The 26,941-nt window shown below is 33.8% G+C and overlaps 2 protein-coding genes across 3 annotated transcripts; both read left to right on the top strand.

The window, feature by feature from the left end:
* Positions 1 to 6,152: 6,152 nt before the first annotated feature.
* On the top strand, positions 6,153 to 16,953 carry LOC100776903 (probable aspartyl aminopeptidase). The gene is made up of 11 exons (XM_003523088.5): positions 6,153 to 7,481; positions 7,565 to 7,700; positions 7,798 to 7,876; positions 8,682 to 8,884; positions 8,982 to 9,051; positions 9,439 to 9,561; positions 9,712 to 9,867; positions 15,697 to 15,870; positions 16,116 to 16,190; positions 16,271 to 16,411; positions 16,598 to 16,953. Exons 1-11 carry the CDS (start codon positions 7,397 to 7,399, stop codon positions 16,817 to 16,819), a joined length of 1,464 nt encoding a protein of 487 aa, XP_003523136.1. The 5' UTR covers positions 6,153 to 7,396; the 3' UTR covers positions 16,820 to 16,953.
* A 1,920-nt stretch (positions 16,954 to 18,873) lies between these two features.
* LOC100527714 (EKC/KEOPS complex subunit tprkb-like protein) lies at positions 18,874 to 22,079 on the top strand. Of its 2 annotated transcripts, none has more exons than XM_014774342.2 (7): positions 18,874 to 18,913; positions 20,093 to 20,176; positions 20,763 to 20,829; positions 21,152 to 21,274; positions 21,355 to 21,438; positions 21,521 to 21,607; positions 21,687 to 21,980. In XM_014774342.2, exons 2-7 carry the CDS (start codon positions 20,109 to 20,111, stop codon positions 21,771 to 21,773), a joined length of 516 nt encoding a protein of 171 aa, XP_014629828.1. In that variant the 5' UTR covers positions 18,874 to 18,913; positions 20,093 to 20,108; the 3' UTR covers positions 21,774 to 21,980. The 2 variants fall into 2 exon arrangements, with proteins under 2 accessions (XP_014629828.1, NP_001236349.1); NM_001249420.2 differs by lacking the exon at positions 18,874 to 18,913 and adding an exon at positions 18,930 to 19,039 and having other exon boundaries at positions 21,687 to 22,079.
* Positions 22,080 to 26,941: the final 4,862 nt, after the last annotated feature.

Below are 26,941 nucleotides of genomic sequence, written 5' to 3'. Positions count from 1 at the left end.
GTTCGTCGCCCTAGTCCACCACTAAGAATGTTGGTGGTGTGTAGGCTGGTCCTGTGTTTTATTTGTATCTGTTGTCCAAAAATCAGCAATCATTTTATTCACACACACCCCTCAGAGATTTAATCATTTTAATCAACTACCTTCGTTTCCCTCATCTTATTTACCAAAATAAATTACGCACCTTTAGGCTTGTTCACAAAATATTTTTTTTCTAACAGCAAATGCTAATGTTAGTATGGTTAGTATACCGGATAAGGTGCTCAGTCAAGCCAAGAAGACACCTAATACACTCAAACCGAACATATCATTCGGCCACGTATCCATATATGCCATACAGTATGTCTTAGCCTTCAATATGTGTGAACAATGAGTACCATTCTGGTGTGATTATCACCGCTAAACCCACTTAAAGGTAATCACTTGATTAGAAGTTCCTAAGCATAATTAGGAGGAGTGTTACACAACCGGTAATCAGGATATGACAGACCCATAGACCCTAGGCCCAACAGGTTTGCATAAAAAGGGGTGAACTCCCTAGGTAAGAGGACTAATTCACTCTCAAATGTTTGCTACATACCATTAACAGTTCTGAGTCAAACCCTCACTTGAGCGTTGGAGTTCTTTTTCCAGGTATCCACTCGCTCTTCCAGACACTTAACGCACTCGAGACTTCAACAAGGAACTACAGGAAAAAGATCCTCTGACACAGTAGAAGACCATAAAGCAAAAAGACAAGTATCTGATCCATTTGTGACAAGAACATTTTGGCGCCCACCGTAGAGTCGTGTAAGATATATCTCAACCCCAAGAGTTCATGGCAATAATAAGAACTGGTACAAATACAACACCGATGGAGCAACTGACTAATCACCAGAATGAAGACGTTCACATAGAGGACGAGACCGATCTATCTTCAATAGTTAGGAGAGTACAAGCTCAGGTCTCCAAGATGCAAAAACACCATGCCGAGGAAATCGTTGTCCTTTGGCGCAAGAATGCACCTCCGAGAGGCACGTAGGTCACGACAAGTTAAAGTTAAGTTGCTGGAAGGAGGAGAGGTTGAATCAACCACAGTCGACTTACCCATAGCCACTAATCTGAGTGTGCATTCGAACACTATTCCCCTGTTTTTTTACACTTTGGGAAGACAGTTGTCATAGAGGCGACTCTTCCTTCCAACTAGAAGAACTTGACTATTGAGAAGTACGACGACACTACAGACCCAGACGAACACCTAGATGTGTACATTACCCAGGTGAGCCTGTACACCATAGATGATGCAATCCTCTGCCGGGTATTCCTGACGTCATTGAAGGGGCATGCCCTTTATTAGTTCACACAACTACCTCTTAACTCCGTGGACTCGTTCGACACCCTAATCGCCCGCTTTGGAACACAATTCGCCACTAATCAGCCTCACCACCTAACATTTGTGGCCCTCATCAACATACAATAGGAGAAGAAGGGGCCGTTGCGGACCTTCATGGAACGTTTCAGAAAGGTCACATTGAATATCTAAAATTTGGACCCAGCAGTGGCTATGCACCACTTGATAATGACATTACGGCTGTGACCTTTTGTCAATGGCCTATGCAAGAAATTGGCATTTGATCTTGATGAAGTGTGAAAGAGAGTTGCCAAGTATATGCAGATGGAGGAGTTGGCCAAGTATCAAAAATAGGTGTGGGCCAACACCATGTCGGCCAAGAAAAATAATGACAAACACCATAACGGCATAATAGCCTCATTGTCAAGGTTTTAACCAAGAATTGCCAAGAAGGCTAGACCCATTATGAACCTCTTCAAGAAGGCCAAAATTTTTGTCTAGGATAAAAATTGTGAAGAAGTTTTTCGGCAACTGAAGGTAACGCTGGCGACACCATCCGTTTTGTTGAAACTGGATACCACCAAGAAGTTGATTGTTTATCTTTTGGTTTCGACCAAGGCCATAAGTGCAGTTCTAGTACAAGAGGAAGAGAGTGAGCTAAGATCGGTATATTTTGTAAGCCAAGTACTGCAAGATTTGGAGACCAGGTACCAGGTGATGGAAAAGGTAGCCCTTACACTTGTTAACGTCGTTGGCCATCTTTGCCAATACTTTTAAAGCCATTAAATCACTGTTCAAACTGATTGTCCCATAGCAAAAATATTGTGTAATCTCGAGTTGGTCCGACGGATGATGATGTGGTCAATCGAACTCCTAGAATATGATATTGCCTACAAACCAAGAGATACCATCAAAGCACAAGTGTTGGATGACTTCATCAACAAGTTTCATCCCTCACTCCCCTTTCCTTTTTCTCCTTTAAAACACAACTTTGTCTGTTATTTTTCGCGACCTCACGCTAAGCGCGATTGTGCGGAGTAAGTGGTCTCACGCTAAGCACGTCTTCACATGATGTCAGGTTTTCTATGTGACTTCTTCACACTAAGTGAGTGTTGCCTACTGAGCGCTTGTGTCACGCTAAGCGCGTATGGCTCGCTGAGCGAGAGTCTCCAGACCTTCAACTTCTCTTTCAAACTTTATTTTGTGTTTCTGCATCAAATATAACACTAAAATAGTATAAATTCACCAGTTTAAACACCTAATGGACAAAAACTTAGATGATGCCAAAATTCTAATTATTTACACAAAAAGAAGCAATAAAAGAGAGAAAATCTGGTAATTTTTATTGACTTAATTACAAGATATACTTATGCACGACAGTTATCAAGAAGCCCCCTCGGGATGGAAAAAAGAGATACTCGAGTACTTGAAACATGAGATACTCCAGTCAACAAGATCAAAGCCAGAAAGATAAAAACACAGGCCGCCAGGTACACCCTAGTGGCCGACGAACTATATAAGAGAGGTTTCCCCTCACCTCTCCTCAAGTGTCTTGACCAATACCAGGCAAACTATGTTTTTTGAGAACTACATGAATGTGTTTGAGATTTGCATTCCGGAGAAAGAACCATGGCCACTAGAGTTCTGAGTGTCGGCTACTATTTGCCAATCCTCAGGACCGATTACTCAAATTTTGTGAGGAAATGCTTCTAGTGCCAGAGACATAGGAATTTGATACATCGGCTGGCTGAAGAGCTGCACCTAATGGTCTCCCCTTGGCCGTTCACTATTTGGGGAATGGATATTCTTGAGCCCTCTTCCAAAGCTTTGGGGCAAAGAAAATTCCTGTTGATAACAGTTGATTATTTCATCAAGTGGATACAAATCTAACCACAAGCAAACATCATGGCCCAAGCAGCTCAAAATTTCTTTCGAAAAAATAATCACACGCTTCGGAGTTCCAAACACACTAGTCACAGACAATGGGATACAATTCATAGACTGAAAACTCAATGAGTTCTTGAGTTGCCTTTGTATCAAGCATAGGGTGACGTTAGTAAAGCACCCTCAAATCAATGTATATACCAGAAGGTCAATGGGAGTAAGATTTGTTTTCTTGTGTTATACATGGATGATATTTTGCTTGAAACTAATGATAAGAATTTGCTATATGAGGTGAAATAATTTCTTTCAAAGAACTTTGATATGAAGGATATGGGAGAAGCATTTTATGTCATTGGCATTAAGATCCATAGGGAAAGGTCTCAAGGTATTTTAGGTTTGTCTCAAGAGACCTATATTAACAAAGTTTTAAAGAGATTTAACATGAAAGATTGTTCACCAAGTGTAGCTCCTATTGTGAAGGGTGACAAACTCGATTTGAGTTAGTGCTCAAAAAATGATTTTGAGTGAGAACACATGAAGAATATTCCATATGCTTCAATTGTTGGGAATCTTATATATGCTCAGGTTTGCACCAAACCTGACATTGCATATGATGTTGGAGTTTTGGGAAGATATCAGAGTAATTCACATATTGACCACTGGAAAGCTGCAAAGAAAGTGATGAGATATCTTCAAGGAACAAAGGATTACATGCTTATGTACAGACAAATTGATTGTCTAGAGGTGATTGGCTACTCAGATTCAAACTATGATGGCTGCATTGATTCACGAAAATCAACATCTGGTTATATTTTTATGCTAGCTGGTGGAGCTGTATCTTAGAGAAGTGCCAAGCAAACCTTGACTGCTACTTCCACTATGGAGGCTGAGTTCGTTTCCTATTTTGAGGCTACCTCACATGGTGTATGGTTTAAGAGTTTCATGTTTGGACTTAGAGTTGTGGACTTTATTTCTAGGCCATTGAAGTTGTACTGTGACAACTTTGTTGTGATATTCATGGCTAAGAACAACAAAAGTGGAAGTCGAAGTAAACATATCAACATCAAGTACTTAGTCATAAGAGAACGAGTTAAAGAAAAGAAAGTGGTCTTTGAACATATTAGCATTGAGTTGATGACTGTCAATCCTTTGACTAAAGGCATGTCATCAAAGAATTTTAAGGATCATGTAATGTGAATGAGACTTGGTTCCATGATGTGATTTCATTGTAGTAAAATTGTTATTTTTTAAACTCATATTTAGTTTGATGTTTTCTCATATAGTTTGTGCACATATTCATTTATTTATTTTGAGAAATATCATTAAGTTTATATTTGGGATAAATATATGGTTTATTCATAAAGTTGAGAGTTGGCATTTAGAGACTTGATATATTGTGGTACATGGAAGATAATAATCGCTATTAGAGGACCTATCGCTATGACTCATATTTTGTTTCTTGTTATGACTAATGTTGGGTTAAATGGATCAGCTCGGAGAATGTTGGAATTTTCAGTTATTTAGTTCCTATTTTCCTGGACTGTTTTTTGTTGCAATTTTTATAGAAAGTGAGTTTCTATACGGGTCCATTTTTTTGTCCACATTCAATCTGTTTGTGCATCGTTCAACAACAACCCATGATCTTAATATACATACTCACGTTCTGTTGAGCTTTGTGATGGATAAAGCTCTATAAATAGAACTGAGTGTTTTTGATCATCAAACTCACTCCTCTCTTCAGATAAAACACACCATCAAGTTTGAGTGAGTGAGAGTCTGAAATGCTAAAAGTGTGAAGACTAAAGTAGATTGATAGCAATGACTGGAGGTAGGTACCTCTAAAAATTATTTTTCTTCTCTACTTCTGTTGTTTGGTCTGATAGTGTTACTTATGGTTCAGATCAGTATACTTAAATACTTTACATACTATCCTCTATATGGCCTTTCAACGTTGTCTAAGAGGATTTGCTATTTTTCCATTATTTCATTTGTGCATTTGAGGATTGATGTATTAAAATGATTTGAACTTTACATTGACCCTAAAAAAAATTGTAACATTTGAGGAATCAGTGTAGGAAAATTTTACTGCTTTTGGAGTTTTGGAATCTCAGGCAATACATGCTGCACACAGGACACAAAAGGTGCATTGCTATAGAAAGGAAAACATTCTCATGATGATATTTAAATGGTTATTGTAATTCAACAAGTTTAAGACGTGTTGGGGTAGGAGTCTTGATATTTTGTTTTTCTTTATAACTTTACACGCGCAGTTTGTTAGACTCTACAGTACAGGTGTTGGGATTTTTTTTTTTTATATGCCATGAATGGCGTTAGAGTACCCTTAAATTGCACTCCAGGTGTATGATAACATCTGTAATTTGTGCATTTCTCCCAATTTCATTTGTAATTTTCAAATTTAAAGTTCCTAAATTTAATTTAATATAGTTTGATTGAATCAAGACATTTGGGGTTAAAGTTCTTTTTCCAAGTCATGTGAGAGTGCTGGTATTTGAACTTCAAAATTTATGGAAAGAAGATATAAAAAACATGAATTATAATTATCAGTATTTTACCAAAGAAATGTTAGTGCAACCCACCACAAAATCAAGGTTGAAAGGGGATATGTCAAAGAACCGGCGATGCTTGAAGTCATTGTAGTCGTACTATGTTCATTAGAGCAGAAAGGCTTATTAGACATTTCCTATAGGGATTCAATAGTCGTTTCATAGTTTTAATAAAAGGACATATTAATCTTTTTCTATTAATGAAATTATATTTAATTAAGAAATTATGTTACTGTAGCTACTTTTTCAGTGGTTCGTAAGTGAACCATTTAACTGCAACGTCCAGGTAGAAGCCACCCTACTACTATTACTATTTCAGTCTATAAATTTGTAAAAAAAATGAAAAAGTAAAATTTTGTCTGTAAATTTGCAAAAAATGAAACAATTTAATTCAAATATTAAATATCTCCTTCAAAACAAACAAAATGTTTTACATATTTGTGGATGGATTTGTTAGCAAAAACTTTCTACAGCAACAAGCAATGTAGCCATTGAAACCAAACAACTATTACTCTTTTACTCCTTTCTTCTTTCACCTTACTATGCCTTCATGTTTCCCTTTCCACAGCTATGGACCACTGTCATCAGATGCGATTTTTGGCGGTGACTTTTTTCCAGTGACATTTCAGCTCCCTTTTCTTTCTCTTTCCTTCCTTTTTCTTTCACTGCTGCATCCTTTTTTGACCTGCAACATCTCCACTAGCAAGTTAAACGACTGGATCTCATACCCCCAAAAAAGAACATCAAAATCACAACAAGAGTCTTGAATCCAGCAAGAACTACTGCTCCAAATTAACCTTCCCTTCCACCACCACCCAACCCCAAATCATCTCCTTCAACCGTCACACGAGAGTGGGAGAACACGTCGGCAAGAATGCAACTACAAGGTTCCCTTCCCATTTCAAGCGTGACGACTGTGAACCTTCACCAACGTACAATGTTGAATTCGTGATTCTAGATTTTAACTCCTTTTTGTTTTCTTTTTCCAAATCTGAAAATATGCACAATGTTGGGGTTTTTTATTTCAAATTTGTGGAATGAGAAGAGAAAATCGCGCGTATGAGTGAGAACGAAAGAGGGAACAAAATTCTCCAAATTTGCATTCGTATAGGCATTTGTGGGCGAGTCAAGGAGAACAATTCTTATCGAAATCTCATTTTCCATGATTGAAGTAACCATGAAGATGATCTCATATTTACTTATATTGAAGGAGTGAATCGGGAGGGGAGAGCAACAGAGAGGAAGGAGGAGGAGGGTATTATGAGGAAAAGAAAGAATAGACATTTTTTTGAACTGACAAATTGGTCCAATAAAATTTCTTATGACATTTTAGTCTTTTCAAGTCAACAACACAATAAATGTTTCACTGTCAAAAAATCCAACAATATCATGTAGACTTATCTGGGTTAACAAAAATATTTAATTGTAAGACGGATTTGTCACATATTTTACAAATTGAAGAACGAAATATTATTCTTCACTAACTTAGGATCCAAATAGTGAGGCTCTGCAAATTTAAAACCCGATATAACTAAAGAATAGTAGAATAGTATACGGTGTTGGTTAGCTTCGATAGATTAATCAACACAGAGGAGTGAGCGAAACTAGAATCCGAAAAACAATGGCGGCGGAGCTAGACAGCCACGCCGTGGCTTCCGATATGATCGACTTCCTCAACGCTTCTCCGACGGCTTTCCACGCCGTCGGTAAGACCAAACCCAACTCTCTCTTCCTCTCACCAAAAAATTCGCAAATCCTTACTCACTCACTCTTTATTCGTTCCTTTCAGACGAGGCAAAGAGGCGTTTGCGAAGCGCGGGGTACCACCAACTCTCGGAGAGGGAACCGTGGAAACTTCAACCGGGCAACAAGTACTTCTTCACCAGAAACCACTCCACCATCGTCGCCTTCGCCATCGGCAAAAAGTTCGCTCCATTCTATTCCTCTCTATTTTTCAACCAAACAAACACGGAACAATTATATTAGTATTGATAATAATGTCTCTTTTTTTCAACTTGTCAGGTATGTTTCTGGAAATGGATTCCACATAATCGGGGCTCACACGGATAGTCCTTGTCTCAAACTCAAGCCTGTCACCAAGGTAACAAAACTGCCATATTTTAGTCCCTGGAGTTGTGGGTCTGTCATAAAGAAAAAATGTTGATACGCTGTCAATAGCAGTCTCTGTCAAATAAATACCTGAAAGAAAAATGTCATATGAACACCTAATATGCTATTTGACACCAAGAGAGGGAGAAAAAAGAGAAAAAAATATAGGTATTATAGGATTTATGATGTGATAGGAAGAGAGAAATAAGAAATATTAGAGAGGTGTTTAAAATAATGAGGCATTTGTGTATCATTACTCTATCTGAAATTGTAATTTGTTTAAGAGTTTAATGGTGAATACACTATCATGCACCATCCGATCACAAATCACTGTTATATTGATAGTGGTTTGTGATTGATTGACAGTGTTAAATTCTTTTACAATGTCAGTGTATAGACCTTTTCTCTTTGTTTAATCAAATAAATTTAAAATAAATCACTTATTATCATTTTGATTCCTAAACATATGTTAATATTATCACTTTAAGTCCAACATCCCAGAAATTGTAATTTGTTTAATCTGAGTCCTTAAATTTAATAATTTATTATCTTGGTTCCTAAACATATGTTTATGTTATCACTTAGTCACACTGACTCACACACAGTTTCAGGATTTTTTTAGATTTTTTATTTTATTCGGAGACTAATGTAACAGTGCCCACCAACTTCGAAGATGAAAGTGGTTGTTTATGACACTAAATTTGAATTTATAATTCATGTATTGAATTTTGAATTTGAATATGTTATTATATGTATGTAATGTAAGTGATGTTTAATTAGTGAGGTGTTTTATGCAGGTTGTTAAGGCTGGGATTTTGGAGGTTGGTGTCCAAACCTATGGAGGAGGCTTGTGGCACACATGGTTTGATCGAGACTTGACCGTGGCGGGGAGGGTCATTGTGCAGGAAGAGAATGCCGGTTCTGTTTCGTACTCGCATCGCCTTGTTAGAATAGAGGAACCTATAATGCGGATCCCGACTTTGGCAATTCACTTGGACAAGTTCTGTTGCTATTGTTGAGATGCATTACCTGTTTGTTTGCTTGCTTGCTTGTTCATCATTTTCAACTTATCATTTCCTTTGGTTCATTGTGTACAGGACTGTTAGTGATGGATTCAAATTTAACAACGAGACTCACCTTATTCCCATCTTGGCAACATCACTGAAGGTAATCACACTGGTAACTGTTTTTTCTATGGAAATAATTGTTATGGTGTGTCCTGGTTTAATGTATCTAGTCCTGCAGGCTAAATGCACTTAATGTTATGTTACCTGAATTATTATTTAAGTGATTGCATGTGGTTAGAAAGCTCATTTATTGGTTAAATAGGCGTTTTAAAATTATATTAGCACGCAATTTTGCTAGTTAGTAAATGTTGTTTGTGTTTTTAATCTTTGATGCAATCGTTTTGGACAGTTATACGTTTAGACTCGTATTTAGTTAATTAAAACAAATAAGTAAAGTCTCTACAAACAATGCTTATTTAGATTCATAGTGCTCATTTTGAGTTGTTTAGATCTACCTTTTACACATTCGTTGAGCTTTGTTTTGCAGGGTGAGCTCAATAAAGTGTCCACTGAAAATGGTCCTGTTGAAAGTGGAAATCAGAACGATGGAAAGAAAGCAAATGATAAAACAGGCACCAGCAATACGAAGCACCACCTTCTTCTTCTACAGGTTAACAACAAATTTTGAAACTCTAGATATGTATTAACACTTGCAACACGTGGTTATAACTTGTAACTTTCTTAATTTGGGTCTTGGGATGTATACATGATGATTACGAGTCTAATTATCGGTGATTTTCTTCTTTCCACTTTTCACCAGTTGCTTGCAAGTAAGCTTGGGTGTGAACCAGATGACATATGTGATTTTGAATTGCAAGCTTGTGATACACAACCAAGTACTATTGCTGGAGCTGCAAAGGAATTCATTTTTTCAGGACGGCTTGATAACCTCTGCATGTCATTTTGCTCGCTGAAGGTTTAACTTTTATACAGATTTTTTTTCAAGTCAAGTTTCAAACGCATCTGTATGGTATAGATATGAACTCTGAAATATAACCTTGATTTGGAAGTTTACCACTCAAGATATTGCATCTAAAATCTAAACTGGGGCATTCTGGACTAGAGTTATTCTATAGTGCAAGGAATAGAAAAAATTTCTGAATATCAATAATGTATGTTTATAACATCATTATAATTTATGCTCTAATGGAATGATTTCAGCCAATGATCTCTGGGTATAATTGCATCTTCTCCCATTCTATGAACTTGTGAAATGATAGATCATTAATTCAAACCCACATGGTTTTTCTATGTCTTTGTTACAATATCTATTGATATCTGTTAGATTTATATATGTAGTTTTTTATATTTTGATGTCTTTTCTCTCTGCTGTAGTTATCTGTCATTGAGAGACAGCTTGTATTTTAACTATTAATATATAAATACATTTCACCTGTGTGAGTGTGCATGAGAAAACTTCTTCATGATCGCTTAGGTTATCCGAATTTGTCAAAATTAAAGCAAATGGTTCCTGGTCTCATTAGAGTACAAGTGTTAGAGTGTGAATCATCTCAATTAGGTAAACATAATAGGTCTTCCTTTCCAAAACAAACAGAATCAAGATGTAACTCTTTTTTCTGTCATTCATTCAGGCAATTGGGATCCCAGTCATGTTACATCTTTTGGGTTTAGATATTTTGTCACATTCATCGATGAATACTCTTGTTGTATATGGGTATATTTGATGAAAAGATAGATTTGAACTTTCACCTATTTTTATATCTTTCTTCAATGAAATCAAGAACCAGTTTGGCAAAGTCTTTAAAATTCTTCGAAGTGACAATGCTAAAGAATGTTTTTCTTCTACTCTTTCTTCCTTTTTATCCTCACAGGACATCTTACATCAATCCACTTGTTTTCATACACCACAACAAAATGGAATAACAGAAAGAAAGAATAGACATTTGGTTGAGACAACACTCATCTTATTGTTTAATGCAGATGTCCCTGTTCACCATTGGGGTGATGCTGTTCTCATGGCTTGTTTTTTAATAAATAGAATGCCTTTTTCAACACTTGATAATAAAATTCCTATTTCCATTATCTCTCCACGTGAACCCTTATATCATGTTCCTCCTTGTATCTTTGGTTGTACTTGTTTTGTCCATGATGTTTCCCCAAGTCTTGACTAGCTCTATGCAAAGGCAATCAAATGTGTTTTTCTTGGGTACTCTCATCTTCAGAAAGGGTATCGACGCTATTCTCCAGAAACTAGGTAGTACTACATGTCTGTTGATGTTACTTTCTTTGAAAAAACTCCTTTCTTCTCATCCTCTAAGTAAGATATCAACTCAATACAATAGGTCTTACCTATCCCGTCCTTCAGCTCAGTAGTATTTCCTATCTGTGAGAACTCCAACCAAGAAGAAAATCATTCTCACCCTCCAATGTCTAGTCGAGTTATCTTCACCACCTCCTATGATATCTCAACACAGGAAACAAGGAACTGATCAAGCATTACATGAGTCTTCTAGTTCATTTCGTTCTCCATTGGCTTCCCCTATGACGAATCCTTCTTCATCATCACCTCTTCATGATGACGACTCAGGTTGGGCTATTTCTCTCGGGAAAGACATTCGGTTTACTCGAAATCCTCATCCTATTTATCTGAGTTGCATCATTTATGGCTCAATTAGTGGCCAAAGGATATACCTAGATATATGGTCTTGACTATGGTGATACTTTCTCTCCTGTGGCCAAAATCACTACTCTCTGGCTCTTCTTTGCCATGGCTGCTATTAGTCATTGGCCCCTACATCAGTTGGATATCAAAAATGTATTTTTCATGGTGAACTAGATGAGGAGATTTACATGGAGCAACCTCTTGGGTTTGCTGTTCAAGGGGAATCTGGTCTAGTTTGTAAGCTTCGTTGGTCCCTCTACGGGCTCAAACAATCTCCACGAGCTTGGTTTGGAAAATTCAGTCATGTTGTTCAAAGTTTTGGTCTAAAACGAAGTGAAGCAGATCATTCAGTTTTTTATTGCCATAAATGTTCTGGAAAATGTGTTTATCTTGTTGTTTATATGGATGATATAGTCATCATAGGAAATGATAATGCTAAGATTTCCCAACTAAAAGAATACTTGTCCAGTCATTTTCTGACTAAAGATCATGGGAGTCTTAAATACTTTCTTGGTATTGAGGTAGCTCAATCAAATGAAGGCATTGTGGTTTCCCAAAGGAAGTATGCTCTTGATATTTTAGAAGAAACATGCATGACTAGTTGTAGACCCATTGATAGTCCTGTGGACCTGAATCAAAAGTTAATGGCAGACCAAGGTGAACCATACTCAGATCCAGAAAGATACAGAAGACTGGTTGGAAAACTCATTTTTCTCACAATTACAAGACCTGACATCTCCTTTGCAGTTAGTGTGGTTAGTCAATTCATGTAGGCTCCTCATGTTGATCACTGGAAGGCTGTGATTCACATTCTTAGGTACATTAAAAAGGCTCTAGGACAAGGATTGTTATATGAGGACAAAGGAAATACCCAAATCTCTAGGTATTGTGATTTTGATTGGGCTGGATGCCCCATAGGCAGAAGGTCCACTACTGGATATTGTGTATCCATTGGAGGCAATATTATCTCTTGGAAGAGTAAGAAACAAAATACTATTGCTCGGTCTAGTACAGAAGCAGAATATACTGCTATGGCCACAACCACTTGTGAGTTAGTTTGGATCAAACAACTTCTTCAAGAGTTGAAGTTTTGTGAAATTAAACAAACAAAGTTGTATTGTGACAGCCAAGCAGCTCTTCACATTGCTTCCAATCCAATGTTTCATGAAAGAACCAAACATATAGAGATTGACTGCCACTTTGTTAGGGAGAAACTGTTGTCCAAGGAGATTAGTACTGAATTTGTCAACTCAAATGATCAGCTTGCAGATATTTGGACCAAATTTGTGAGAGGACCTCGGATCTAGTTCATATGTTCCAAGCTTGGAGCATACAATCTATATGCTCCAGCTTGAGGGGGAATGTTAGATTTATATATGTAGTTTTTTATATTTTGATGTCTTTTCTCTCTGCTATAGTTATCTATCATTGAGAGACAGCTTGTATTTTAACTCTTAATATATAAATATGTTTCAGCTGTGTGTGGGTGGGTGAGACACACAAGTATTATTATCAAATATATCTTAGTCTCAACTATATCTATTGATATAGTAGGGATTAAAGAGTTGAGAGAGATTAATAAGGTGTTTCTGGTGATGCTAATGGAATTCTGTTAATTTTTCTGAGAAATTCTATCAATTGTCTGTAAATGAGATTTTTCTAATGTGTGTAGTGTTAAGTTAAGAACTGCATTGTTGAAGGGTTTGAGATACACATTACATTAGAGAAGTGCTGAGTTACTTTACTTAGCCACACATTGTATATATTTATATAAAACAGAAAGAGAGTACAATAAGAAAGAAGAAAAGACAGGTTCAGACTAGGGAACCTGCTCCTACTTAGGCTTCTCAGAATACACACTAAAAACAGCCTTTTCTAAACCTGTCAAGATTACTCTTACAAAGATACAACTAGCTTATATTCTAACACGTAGTATTGACTGTAGATACCAATGTCAGTGTGATATCAATAGCTGTATCATAGAATTACAGTGGATAAGATGAGATGAACCCAAAACAAACAAAGCCAGGGCATTTGTGAGAGCCTTCACTCTCCCACTCTCTTCTACACACTTTTTCCTTACTCTACAAGTACACTCCTCTCATCTCTCCTATATCTTGCAAGTCATAAGAGAATTCTCTACTTTATTTCCCTGATTGCCTCACTGGCAGTCTGTTATATTACTAATGGTCATGCCCTCTACGTTGTGCATTTGAGACCCTGATCCCCTACATCCTTTCCTAATGCACACCCAAGTGAAATGTAGGTAATTACCCCTGTATAACTGCAGAGGATCCCCCAAAACTTACAAAGTTCTGTAGGTCTTGCCATTTGATTAGGGCTTCAGTCATGCCCTCTTTGGTTTCAGTCTGAGCTCTCCAATTTTCTGATGGAAAACCTGTCAATGTCCTGCTCACAGCAGGTTCAGATATGGATTTCAGTCTGATCTTGTCAAATATTGCAAATATGTCTCTAGACACTTGCTGACTACCTTGGATTAAGGATGGTAGGTAGAACAGAACTTGAGTTTGGTTCCTGATTTCCTTGATTATTCAGTCCATACATAACTGACTGAGAAAACCCTGTATCTCTCAATAACTTTTTATGATGGAAATCCATGAAGTTTGAGAATTTTTCTGATAAAACTTCAGCCACTTCCTTGGCAGTAAGGGATGGTAGATAACAGGAAGAGGGCATATTTGACGGATATGTCTACTATGACCATGATATTAACCACTTTAGTGTGAACACATAATGGTCATAAGGTGTTTTTGCTTCCCTGTAAACCCTTAATTTAGTCTTCCAAGATTAGTGTGTTAACATTAGTCCATAAAAGCTTTTGTCTTTTGTTCACTCAAATTAGTCCTTTCAAAGACCTAAAACACTATCATATTCATTCTTGAGTGTATTTTTAAAAGGGACTAATTTGGTGAAAAAAAATCTTTGGAAGATTAACGTTTGGAGGACAAATTGAGGCTTTACTCAATATTATATAATAGTCTATACTCCTATATGCAATCATGAGCCTTTGCTTATGCTCTTAATGTCCTGTCATATTTGGCTATTAAATCAATTAATTGTGTCCTTGTTTTGTTTTTTTAAAAGAATATTATGCCGTGCTTAGATACCATTTTGCTTGCAGAAAAAGTGACAGTATTCTGTGTGAACCCTTTTTTGGTTGTTACTATAGAGATAAGGATCTTGAGAGAAGAACCCTTATTGAATGTGTTGGTATCACTGTACACATCTTTAGTCCTAGTTATAAAAATATACTACACAAGGCACTACTATATTACAAGAGTATATTTGTGGCACTGAGTGCGCACCATACATACAAAACTATTTCTTAGTTATGATCCATTGGAGTCTCACAGTGGTAGGGATACTTGGCATCAACATATATAACCTTGGGCTCTTTCCCTTCAGTAACTAGCTTTTGGGGGTGGACTCTGTCAAGCTTATCTCCAATGGTATTAGAGTTCCCACAGTATCTTCACAAATCTGCAGCTTGAGCAGTGATGTTGGTGTTGTAGTATTCTCTTGGCACTAGAGTCACTGAGACCTTGTCACCCTGAACACAAAGCCAACCCACATGTTGGAATGCTATGATCCATCAGAGTCCCAGATTGTTGTTATAGTGTGCTACATAAGGGTATGTATGGCCTTGAGCTATTTACCTCTTCCCCTCAACTGGTGACTTTTCTGGGTGAAGTCTTTGAAGGCTGTATTATCGGTGGCTTTGACGCTTTGTCAGTATTTGCTATGCTTCACCTTGCCAATCTTAGATTTACCTATAGCTAAAAAATTATTCTTAGATGTGTCTTTCCCTTGGTCCTATGGAAAATTCCAATCAACTTAAGATCAAAAGTATCTCTTCGTTTGTCAACCATGATGTGGTTGAATGACATCATACTCACAAATTCAAATGCCACAGGGTGTATGTGTATGTTCGCTGTTTTTTTTTCTCACTAGACTTCAGCATTTTGGGACTTAATCTAAAAGTTAAGATTAAGTGACTAATCTACCTGTAAATTAGAAAGTGTGTTTGCATGATGTGTAAATTTTTCAATAATGTAAGTAGTTGTTGATTATCCTATGCTAACATCTTGGTTTCTATTTCAGGCATTAATAGATGCTACATCCTCTGACAGCAGTCTTGAGGAAGAGTCAGGGGTTAGAATGGTGGCTTTATTTGATCACGAGGAAGTTGGATCTAACTCTGCACAAGGAGCTGGCTCTCCTGTTATGCTAAATGCTGTGACAAGGGTTACCAATTCCTTCAGCTCAAATCCCAACGTATAATTCCTTTAACTTTTTTTTACCCCTTTTTATGCCTAAGAACTACATGGATGACTCTTACTACTTACAGTGAGTTAAATCTAGGTAGGGGCTGTGGTCATGCACTTATGCCTGCCCTCATAATTTACAGCACCATTCCACTATTTAGCATTTTAGATATTTCAACGATGGAAAGTGGAATAACCACACTCTAATTATGCTTTCAGTATCTAACTGGTTTTTGTTATGGTGATTTGTTTTAGCTTCTGGAGAAAGCAGTACAATTAAGCTACCTTGTATCTGCCGATATGGCACATGCACTACACCCAAATTACATGGTACGTCTTTTTATGTGCCTTGATTTACTTTTGTCAATAATTCAAATTGTTGATCCTTATCAAGGCCTAATTTCTTACAGGAAAAGCATGAAGCAAACCATCAGCCCAAACTACATGGAGGACTTGTCATTAAAACCAACGCTAACCAACGCTATGCAACCAATGTTGTCACATCCTTCATATTCAGGGAGATAGCATCAAAACATAAACTTCCCGTTCAGGTCAGTTCAGTGAACAATTTTATCTCTCTTTTCTTCCTCTGTGATTGGAATTGGAACTGATTGCTTCGGCAGAGAGAAAGCCTTCTCTACTTTAGTATCTGTAGTATTTTGAATTATCAGAAGCTTGGTATTGTGTAAGCATTGTATGTGATGATGGATTATAATGAGGTATATTGATGAATGTAGGACTTTGTGGTGCGCAATGACATGGGTTGTGGTTCAACCATTGGTCCTATTCTTGCTAGTGGCATAGGTATTCGCACTGTTGATGTAGGTGCACCGCAGTTGTCAATGCATAGCATACGAGAAATTTGTGCTGTTGATGATGTGAAGCATTCATATGAGCATTTCAAGGCATTTTACGAAGAATTTTCTCATGTCGATGGTAAGATGGTCGTGGATATATAGGATATCTCTAATCACGAAATCCTCATTTTGATCCTTTGCTCTAGAAGCTGTTGCTGAAATGGTCGTGTTTTGTAATTTAGTATCTATATAATGCTGACTTATTATAAGTTTTCAATAAAATTAGACTCCCTGAATGCAATATTAGCAACGACTTTAAGTGTGTTTACTTGAATAGTCCAAGTTCATGCTTCTAAAATGGGACCGTATTCAGGCGAGTAACGAATTTACTAAAGTAGAAGTTGAAATAAATATACTATTTTTCGAGCAATATTCAATCTACGAAATGTATGGTAGTACTGTGTTATTTGAAGCTTCAGCTTTCACGTGTATTATCCTTGCCTACTATCGAGAATTCAATTGAATATATTATACTAAATGAAGCTTAAGTTTGCACATCATCCAGATTAAGAATGTGCTTGATTTAATTTATTTTGGGGAAAATTGTATTTTTTTTCTCTAATTTTTCAAGTGAAAAATTAAAAAATGATTATTTTTACAATAAAATGGTTTCCGTACATGTAAGCATCTCGATTAAGATGTGCAAACCTTAGCCCAAGAAAGGCCCAAAACAAATAACAAGGACTCGAAGTAGTGGATAGGATCTTACAATAACGCAGGTAGGCCCACAGACTCTTTGAAACTGAGTCCATGCAGACTTACGCAACACACAAGGCAAATGTATAGAAATGCGACCGTGGATCAAATTAACGCAAAGGAAAAAGATGTTATTGAGAGAGTAAACCGCAAGAAGCCAAGAAGGATGGCTAAGTAATTATTTTATAATTGACTAAAATGCATTTTTTTATAAGGTTGAATCTACCATTTTAGTCTTTTTATTTTAAAATTAAGATATTTAATCTTTCAATTTTTAAAAATTAATAATTTTGATCTTTTAGTCAATTGACCATCCCAAAAAATTAAATAATATGAAAAATAAAGTGTTCAAAGGAAATTAAATCAAGGACCTCTTACCAAAAAGCAAGTCATTGAACAAGTAAGCTAGACATTATCATTAGTCAATGTTGTAAATAATATTTTTATATATAGCATTGTCAACGCAAGTCTAATACAATGAAATGATAATTTATCTTCATTTTTAATTTATTTTTTAATTCTTCTTAATTTTTATTTTTCACACTTCCATTAAAAATTTTATGAATAATTTGAATGAAAATAATTTACATATTAAATTTACATAATTTGTATGACTTAGATAAAAATAATTTATATAAATATTTTACATATTAATTTATGTAATTATATTGATTTATATAATTAGAATAGAAAAAATTTATATATTAAATAAAGTTTCACAATTAAAATAACAATATGAAAAATATTCAAAATAAAATAATTTGTATATTAAATATAAATTTATTTGATATATAAATTTTTAATTAAATTTATATATTAATCAAAATTTTATAATTAAAATATATATTAATACGTAACATAAATTTTTATAGTTAAAATATGTAAATTACCCCCAAATAATTTCGCCTGATTATAATATGTTCATTATTAAAAAAATTGTATAAATAAATAAAAAAATTTAATTTATTTAATATATAAATTATGTTTATTTTAATTATATAAATCAATATAATTACATAAACTAATATGTAAAATATTTATATAAATTATTTTATGCAATTCGTATAAACTACATAAATTTATTTTTATATGAAAATTATTTTTATTAAATAAGTAATTCGATTTGATTGAGATTCGGTAATTTTGTCAATTTGAGTTGATCATCGAATCAAACATGCATATCAACTCAGTTTGATTAAACCTGATCACTTAGTTAGGTTTGATGACCTAAATTGGGTTGCATATATTTTTTAAGAGTGTTAAGAACACACTTTTTAGTATATTTTTTCAAGCACATTCTATTAATTGATTAAAAAAATTTAAAATTACAAAATTGGGAGAGAATCATTAAATATGATATTAAACCTACTATTTTTTTTTAATAAATTTTGGCCGAGAGTGTTTTGAAGGAGTGTGTTCTATCTTTTTTATAAAAAAAAAAAAAAAAAAAAAAAGAATTCCAAACAACAACGTTTTGGACGTGGCCCAAAAAAGGAAACGGTACGTTTACTCTGTTACTCAATCTTCACTTATTGACAGATTCACGGCGCACGAGCCCTAGCTCTTATCCGTGCCGTTGAATCTCGCCGTCCGGCTGCTGCTGTTAGTCGACGGAGCTCTCCTACTGTTCGTCATCTGAACTGAAGCTCCATTATTTTCTATTTTCTTAGATTATCCTTTTTCGCGCTTTAATTTGCTTCTTATTAACTGAAATTGGGTTGTGAATCTTGTGATTGCATAGTTAAGGATCATATTTTTATGCTGCTTGTGTCATACTGTAACTACAATGCCATTTTTTCTTTGGTCCCCTTGTTCAACCACCGTGGCAGTAAACATGCGCTTTGTAGTTTGTACAGATTTTTCAAATTCGTAATTACATTTAACAGAAAAATACTTATCTTTGTCATTAGCATATCGAAAAAAGGTAATTTTGAATCATATTCTTTCAAACTTACTATCAAAATCTAAATTGGGTATCCATTATTGGTGTCAAATGTACTCAAATTACTGAGTTATTCGTGGTGATTAATCATGACAGTGACTGAGCGATGCTATCATTTTGATGTCGGAATTGGAATTCCACTGGTGGTATCGTTCCATGTCAAACAATCTTTTATATAAGTTTTCACACCTAATTATTAAAATTTAGAAGTTAGTAGTATTCTATTTGCATTGTTTCTACCAGTGGTGAACGGACAATTCCTTATGGGTTGGCTGTCTGGTATCTTGAAGGTCCACTACATAGGGTGACGAGTTTAATAGGAAGCAATTTTGTTGGCATTGGCAGTTTGTAAATTACACAAGGGCTATCAGGAGGAAGTGGCAATTAATTATATATTCCCTCCGTCTTAAAATAATTGTCGTCTTAGGTTGTTTTACACATACTAAGAAAAAGTAATTGATCAAATTATGATATATATATATATATATATATATATATATATATATATATATATATATATATATATATATCTTTTAACATATACCTGGTCAACTGGTTCAATCCGTGCCCTCAGGTTTGACCACTAACCTATTAACTCTGCGTCTCGACTGGGTCAATAACCGGATTGGTTTTCAAAACATTGCACCTTTCTCTTTCTTTACTCTTTCCAGTATTGAGAAATTTTATTTTCATGTTTCTTTCCTTATTTTGTTTAACAGCTAATGCTCTTGTTACAGATTCAAAACAGAAGCTATGAAATCGTTCAATATAAATGGAACCACTCTTTCTGTTGCACTCTACACTGACGTAACAAATTCAAAGTTAGTCTCTCTCTCAACTTGTCATGGGAATGTTACCATTAAGTGAAAGCCAATATATTTAGCTTGTTTGTCATTTAGAATCAAATTTAAGCTTTTCTTTTGTTCATGCCAACTGTGAAGATGTTTTGCTATTAACTTAATTATGTTTAAATCAAATTTCTTTATTATGGTATTAGGCTAAATGTTTATAAGGTGAATGATTGTTTCTGGATAACTTTTAAATATTGCCTTCTATAGACACAAGTGATAACTTTGTCTCAAAATTCAGTTTAAACATAGTTAGAGTTTGATATGCTTATTTTTGCTTGTGACAACAAGTAATAACACTAGGTGCTAGTAGTGAAGTTACAAATTTACAGTTAGTTAATTTATGATAATTGATAAACCAGTTGCTCCTATATAATTATTTCTAGATGGTGTTTGGCTGTTTGCAAAATATTTGCTATTTCTTGTCATATGTCAGTCTATAAAAGTAAATACACAGCAATTGTAAAAGAATTTATCTATTTATTTGTAAATTGTAATTGATTCAAAAGATTGGGAGCCTGCTCTTAGCTAAAGTATATTATGTAATTGTTATTCTCAGAGAACTCTTGGAAAGTATGCAAGCCGGGACATTGGAGCCAGAAGTTGCATTCCTCAATGCTTTACTTGTATGATTTCTTATATTTGTGTTTTATGTCATGCTCAACACCATTTACAAGAGGATCACAATCATTTATGTCATTCACTAACACAAGAAGGTCATGTTATGAGAGAAAAGTATGCAGAAGTAATTATAGTTGGACATGGACCCACCATTTTGTCAAGAGAATTTAATAGTTTTACTTTTCTCTCTTTCTCTGTCATAAGCATTGCATGTTAGTATGTAACATGGGAGGATCCTAAATGATTCTGGTGCTTAAATTTTCAACATTGACTGTTAACAACACTTTTGCTTCTTTCTGATGGTACAACTGTTGTCAATTGAACCAGATTCCAGATATTTTCCCTGTTCTAGCAGCTGCACACAAAACACTTGTAGCCAAGTCTCGAGACTCTTTGACCACACGCACTCTTCATTCAGAGCTTGTTTACAACTACTCAGGGTCTAAGCATGTAATTATGTATTGCTATTTAATCTGTTATGATACATATTTCCAATTAGAGTTGCTAACTTTGGCGTGTCTTGTGACTAGATTACTGAATCTTTGAAAAGATGCGGCATCTCTGACAGCACAACTTGTATCCTTGCTGCTCGATTTGATGCTAGTCCTGATGAGGTGAGTCAATTCTACAGTAAAATACGACACCCATTTATTTCTTACACTCACATAACTAAAGTGATCTCTGTATCTTTACTAGATAAAAGCTATAGGGAAGCTCATTAACGGCAAAGAGATTGACCTGGAGGAGCTAGAAGGGAGAGCAAACCAATCCCAGATACAAAAGGTTCATAATATCTTTGATCCAAATCACTTAGTATCCTTTTGTGCATAACTAGCGTATTCAGTAACTTGTTATGCTTCAGATTTACAAGATATCTTCCTCGGAACTTGGAGTATCATCACTTGCTGATGCAATAACTTGTCGTATAGCTGCTCGTGATGCCCTGTGAGAAGAATGAACGTGATCTGCTTGAGTTTTCTTATCTCCTTGATCTATTGCAGAAAATGTCATGAAATTTATAAGAAAGCTTCAGGCTACCTTTATATATACTTTAGCTTTCATGTGCTGTAATGCTGATGTATTTTTTTATTATCATTCTTACTGCAGTAACATTTCTTATGGAAAATAAAAAAGTAGATGGTCATTTGATCTGGTATATGCTTACTGGTCATGAAATGCATGCTGTAAAAAAATAAATGATACTTCTTGAGTTCTTCATTTGCTTCTCTAGGTATACATTCATGCATACCTACTTAAATATGTGCATGGACTTGATTTATGGAGTGATATTGATTGAAAAGATACTAAATTATGACATTACAGTCTCTAATATATTTGGGCTTCAATATGTAGAGACGTGTATACATACTTAAAGTGAGTGCATTTCATCTGAGTGTTTATTAGCTAAGTAGACCTTACTTTTTATTCTATATTCAAATGAAAGCATGATAATCAACTTGACAAACCATTTTAAAGTTGGCACATTTTTTTAAGCTTAATTATGTTTTTAGTTTGGTAGGGGGTATGCTTAATTTTAGTTTCTTAAATAAAAATTTATTTTTTTAGTCACTCATTATGGTAGAGGAACTATAAAAAGCATTTTTCGAATGAGGGACTTTTTATTTCGAGGGTTCAAAAAACAAATTCCCTAATTTGAGGGATAAAAACAAAATTAAGTCTCTTTTTTTATCATCTAAATTAATGGACGCATTATTCAGCTTCTCTCGTTGAATGATTAAAAGTATAAATTAATTGAATGAAAAGAAGAAATACACTGATAAGACCCAGACCCATAGAATAAAAATAAAAGTCAGTTAGAAGGAAGAAGTTTTCAAGTAGGATGAGAACAATAAAACACGGTAAATGAATAGCATAGTTTGTTCAATAGTATAGGTACGAAGGTTGTTAAACTCATGATTATACGTAAACTCATGAAAGTCTCAAAAACTCATAAGAATTTACTCAATATAAAAAATATATTAATATTTATATATATATATAATCATAACTAAATATTTCAATCCTAAAATAAATTAAAATAATAAACTTTAACAATAGTTTAATAAACTAACATAGGTCGCACACAATCAAATATAAATTCATATAATACAAGACATAAATTCTTAAAATAAAAATATTTAAAAAACAGAAATAGTTTAAATGTTGATCAATCTTCTGATTAAATTATCTCTAATATTACCACCAACAACAATATTTTCATCTCCATCATCTTTAAACTCTTTCAAGTTTACTTCGAGTTTGGTTCGATTCTATTAAATTTAATCCAAATCTGTCAAAAAAAGATTCTATGTGGTATTCAACTCATTGGGGGTGTGCATACTCATAAAATCATACGATTTTATGATTTAAAATTAGAGTTTGATAATCATGATAGTTATTTCAAAATTTTCTTAGAAAAACAAAAACCCGCAGCCACTCCATACTAGTCCTAAAGCTATTATTATTTTAATCTGAAAATTTTAATTATATTTTAAGTCTTATTAATGAGTAGTTTAAAAAATATTATTTTCTTCAAAAAAATATTAAGAATATATTCAATTAATTATGTGCAAATATTCATCTTACTAAGAATGTTCTCTAAACATTAAATAATTCTTTGTTTCTATGATATTTTAATTATTTTTTAATTAAATAGTTTTAGTTACTAAAAAATATAAAAGCAAATAATTTATATACTTATATTATAGTGATAATTCAATAGATTAAACTCGGTTAACAACACACATTAAATTTTTAAGATAAATCTCGGACAAAATTTTTAGGATAAATCTTGGATCAAAAATTAATTTCATAATCAATCTAAAAGATTCAAACTTGTAAAAATACTTCAATATCTACTAAGAAGCCAAAGATCCTTTGATTTAGCCAAACAGAATAATATAATGATAACTTTTTAGATTAATGATTTTTACATTTATTTTTAATTAATAAATCATAGAATTGTCGTTACTTTTTTGGACCAAACATAGCATATGTGCACCATACCTTCCGCTAAAGAATTCTTGAACCTATTCCAAAAGTTGACCAATCGCCGCTTCCTCCCATGTGAGTTTGGGGATACAAAGTTCAAAAAGGAAAGCAACCAAAAAAAATTTGGGGACAGGATTTCCTTGTCGTACGACACACCAAGCCAATACCCAATAACCAATAGGGGAACTACAACACACGACAATTGATAATCACTGTACTCATTTGACGCCACCGTTGGTATTCAAATTCAAGAATAATGACACGTACCTACTTTGCAAACTAAGAAAGGGTCTAAGACCCAATAACCAATGACTACCTTAATTAGTTAATTCCCCCTAGCATCTCTTGTTGAGGAAGGGTATTATATTATGGATAGGGATAGTGCTAACTCATAAGCTTTGAAATTGGAGTTCAAATGATGAAATGATCAATAATTCGGGCAACAACTTTTTTTCTCCTGTTAGAGATTCAGGATGTTTGTTAAATTGATAGGTGATAGATTAATCTGTTTATGATATATGACTGTGTTTTCTTAAAAAAAATTACATACAAAAAATTTAAATATAATTTTTTTTATTAAATAGATATTCTTACACGTATAAAGACATCATAATATTACATTACCATGTTAATCCTAAGGTTTAGTTTGGACACTAGCTCATTAAGGATATAACGTGGAGTTCAATTTGCATGCAAAACTTGGTACAAATGGAGCAATCCCAGTCGTTGGTTTTCTAATTTTTTGATTTTTTTTCTTCATAAAAAAATTCTAATTGGTGCCCGGTTTAAGGAGAGGGAGAATCTGCTACAACAGCATGATGGATTGATGATGCCACCAAGGTGTGATTTGAATTACCGGCGGATCCGCCATATTCAACTAGGGCAATGGTTTAAAAGTCAAATTTAATTTTTTGGTGTACCATGTAACAATATAATCAATTTAACTAATAAAATCATGACTTTATTAAGGGATCATGATTAATATGAGTGATAATGTATCGAACTAATTTAAAAATAGTTCAAAACTCGATTTGATAATTAATTCATTAAATTTAATTCATGAATCAAATGAATTGAATTTGAACTAAAAATAAATAAGTTGAACTTAAATTCCTATAATTCAACTCGTTTGGTTAATGAATTAGTTATATATATATGTATAGAGAGAGAGACAATTTTTGTTTATGTAAACTTTAGTTATAATTATGCTTTTTTATACCCTTTGATCCTATAAAGCTAATAGAATAAGTTTAATTTTATCTTTTTAAAAATTATTTTATCTTAAATCCAGTAATAAATTAAGAATTTGAAATGTATAGGATTTAAAAAAAATTAAATCATAATTCATGTTATTTGAGTTAAGAAGTTGAATTGAATTGTTCACAAGCTGAAAAAATAATTCATATCAAATTTCAAGTTGAACTAAATACTATTAAACAGAGTGGAAGCTTGACTCATTTTCAGCTTTAATGATTAAAGAATCATTATATTACATTTCAATTTGACATAGAAAAAGAATGTTACGAAGTGTTTTTAAGATAATATATATATATATATATATATATATATATATATATATATATATATATATATATATATATATATATTACTGATATATATTTGTGATTTTTAATGTACTTTTATCATAATAAAAAAACTTAATTAAAAGCTTTTGGATTCATAAGAAGAAAGTTTAACTGGATTGAATCATAATTTGTATTTTATGATTGACTAGTATAAGGTATAAACATCAACAAGTCTAAATAGGATTTAGTGTTGAAAAGAACGAACAAATCCACGAATACTAATATAGCAAATACTAGACGAAGAAAAAAAACCAATGATTGCTACTGATTGGTATATTAATTACTACTAGATTGGTATATTATACTAGAAGAAGAAAAAATCCCACTAATACGTAACTGTGTAACTTTACCAGGATTAATTTCCGTCATTTCACGCAATTGCTACTGATTGGTATATTATACTAGAAATATGCAATAACTAGGATGCATGTACCATATTTATAATCTAAAATCAAAACGAAGTCAGGCATTACGTAAAACAACATTGGCAGTTTCCTCACGGAGCTATTTAGCATTGGATAATTTACTATGAGGTGGAATACTCTACTGCAAAAGCTGAAGTAAACTTTCTTCAGAAGCACATCAAACGTCGTTTTCAACAATCACCCATTGCCATCAAGATTCCCAAATCTTGATCTGCACTATAAAATGATTTTTGTTTGACTTGTTCTTTAGTTAGTTGACTATTCTACAAACGGGAAATGGAGAAGAAATCAGGGGAACGAAATGAAGAGATACAATGAAAACTAAAGGCTTAATTTTTAATTACACTTTTTTGTTCAACTAAAGGTTTAATTACATTTTTTTCATTATGTTGTATATTTATTTTATTTTGATACATTAAATTTTATAATTTTTATTATAGTCTTTCATATTTTCGAAATGGATATTTTGATATTTTTTCAACTTTTTTTAAAAAATATCAGTGTTTTATTAACTATTAAATTTTAAAAAGAATTAAAATGATATGTTTCAAAAATATAAAAGATTAGAATGAAACTTTTAAAACTTAATATATCAAAGCGAAACAATTCTAAAACATAATAAATAAAAAATGACATTAAGTCAAAAAAACAATTAACTTTACATAATGACAACTAAAAATTTCCACTATCTTTATTTTATTTTTAAAAAATAAGCAACTTAAAAAAAACATCATTTCCTCCACCTTCCTCCAGATCTAAAAAGGTTAAAAATATATTGCAAAAATCAAATGATGTTAACACATAATCTCGTTGAAATCATGGAAATTCTTATACTTCTCACTAGAAAATCAAAATATTTCATTCAATTATGTTATTGGAAACAAAAGCAGAAGAGACCAGAGCAAGAGTTTTCTTTGACGAAAGACAAAAACGTAACCTTAACCTTAGCTCGTCAATTAACCCAAATTTGAACAAGAAAGTCACAATAAGGCTCTGTATGAGATTTGCGACCAAGACCTCCATGGCCGACGAGTAGAGGATTACCCATCCAACATCTACAACTAGGTCAGGAAAAGACGAACAACACAAAGAGGGGTGGAACAGTTTGTTTCATT

The sequence above is a fragment of the Glycine max genome, chromosome 4 (assembly GCF_000004515.6).
Source record: "Glycine max cultivar Williams 82 chromosome 4, Glycine_max_v4.0, whole genome shotgun sequence".
Taxonomy (NCBI): domain Eukaryota; kingdom Viridiplantae; phylum Streptophyta; class Magnoliopsida; order Fabales; family Fabaceae; genus Glycine; species Glycine max.
This window is presented reverse-complemented; position numbering and strand designations above follow the sequence as displayed.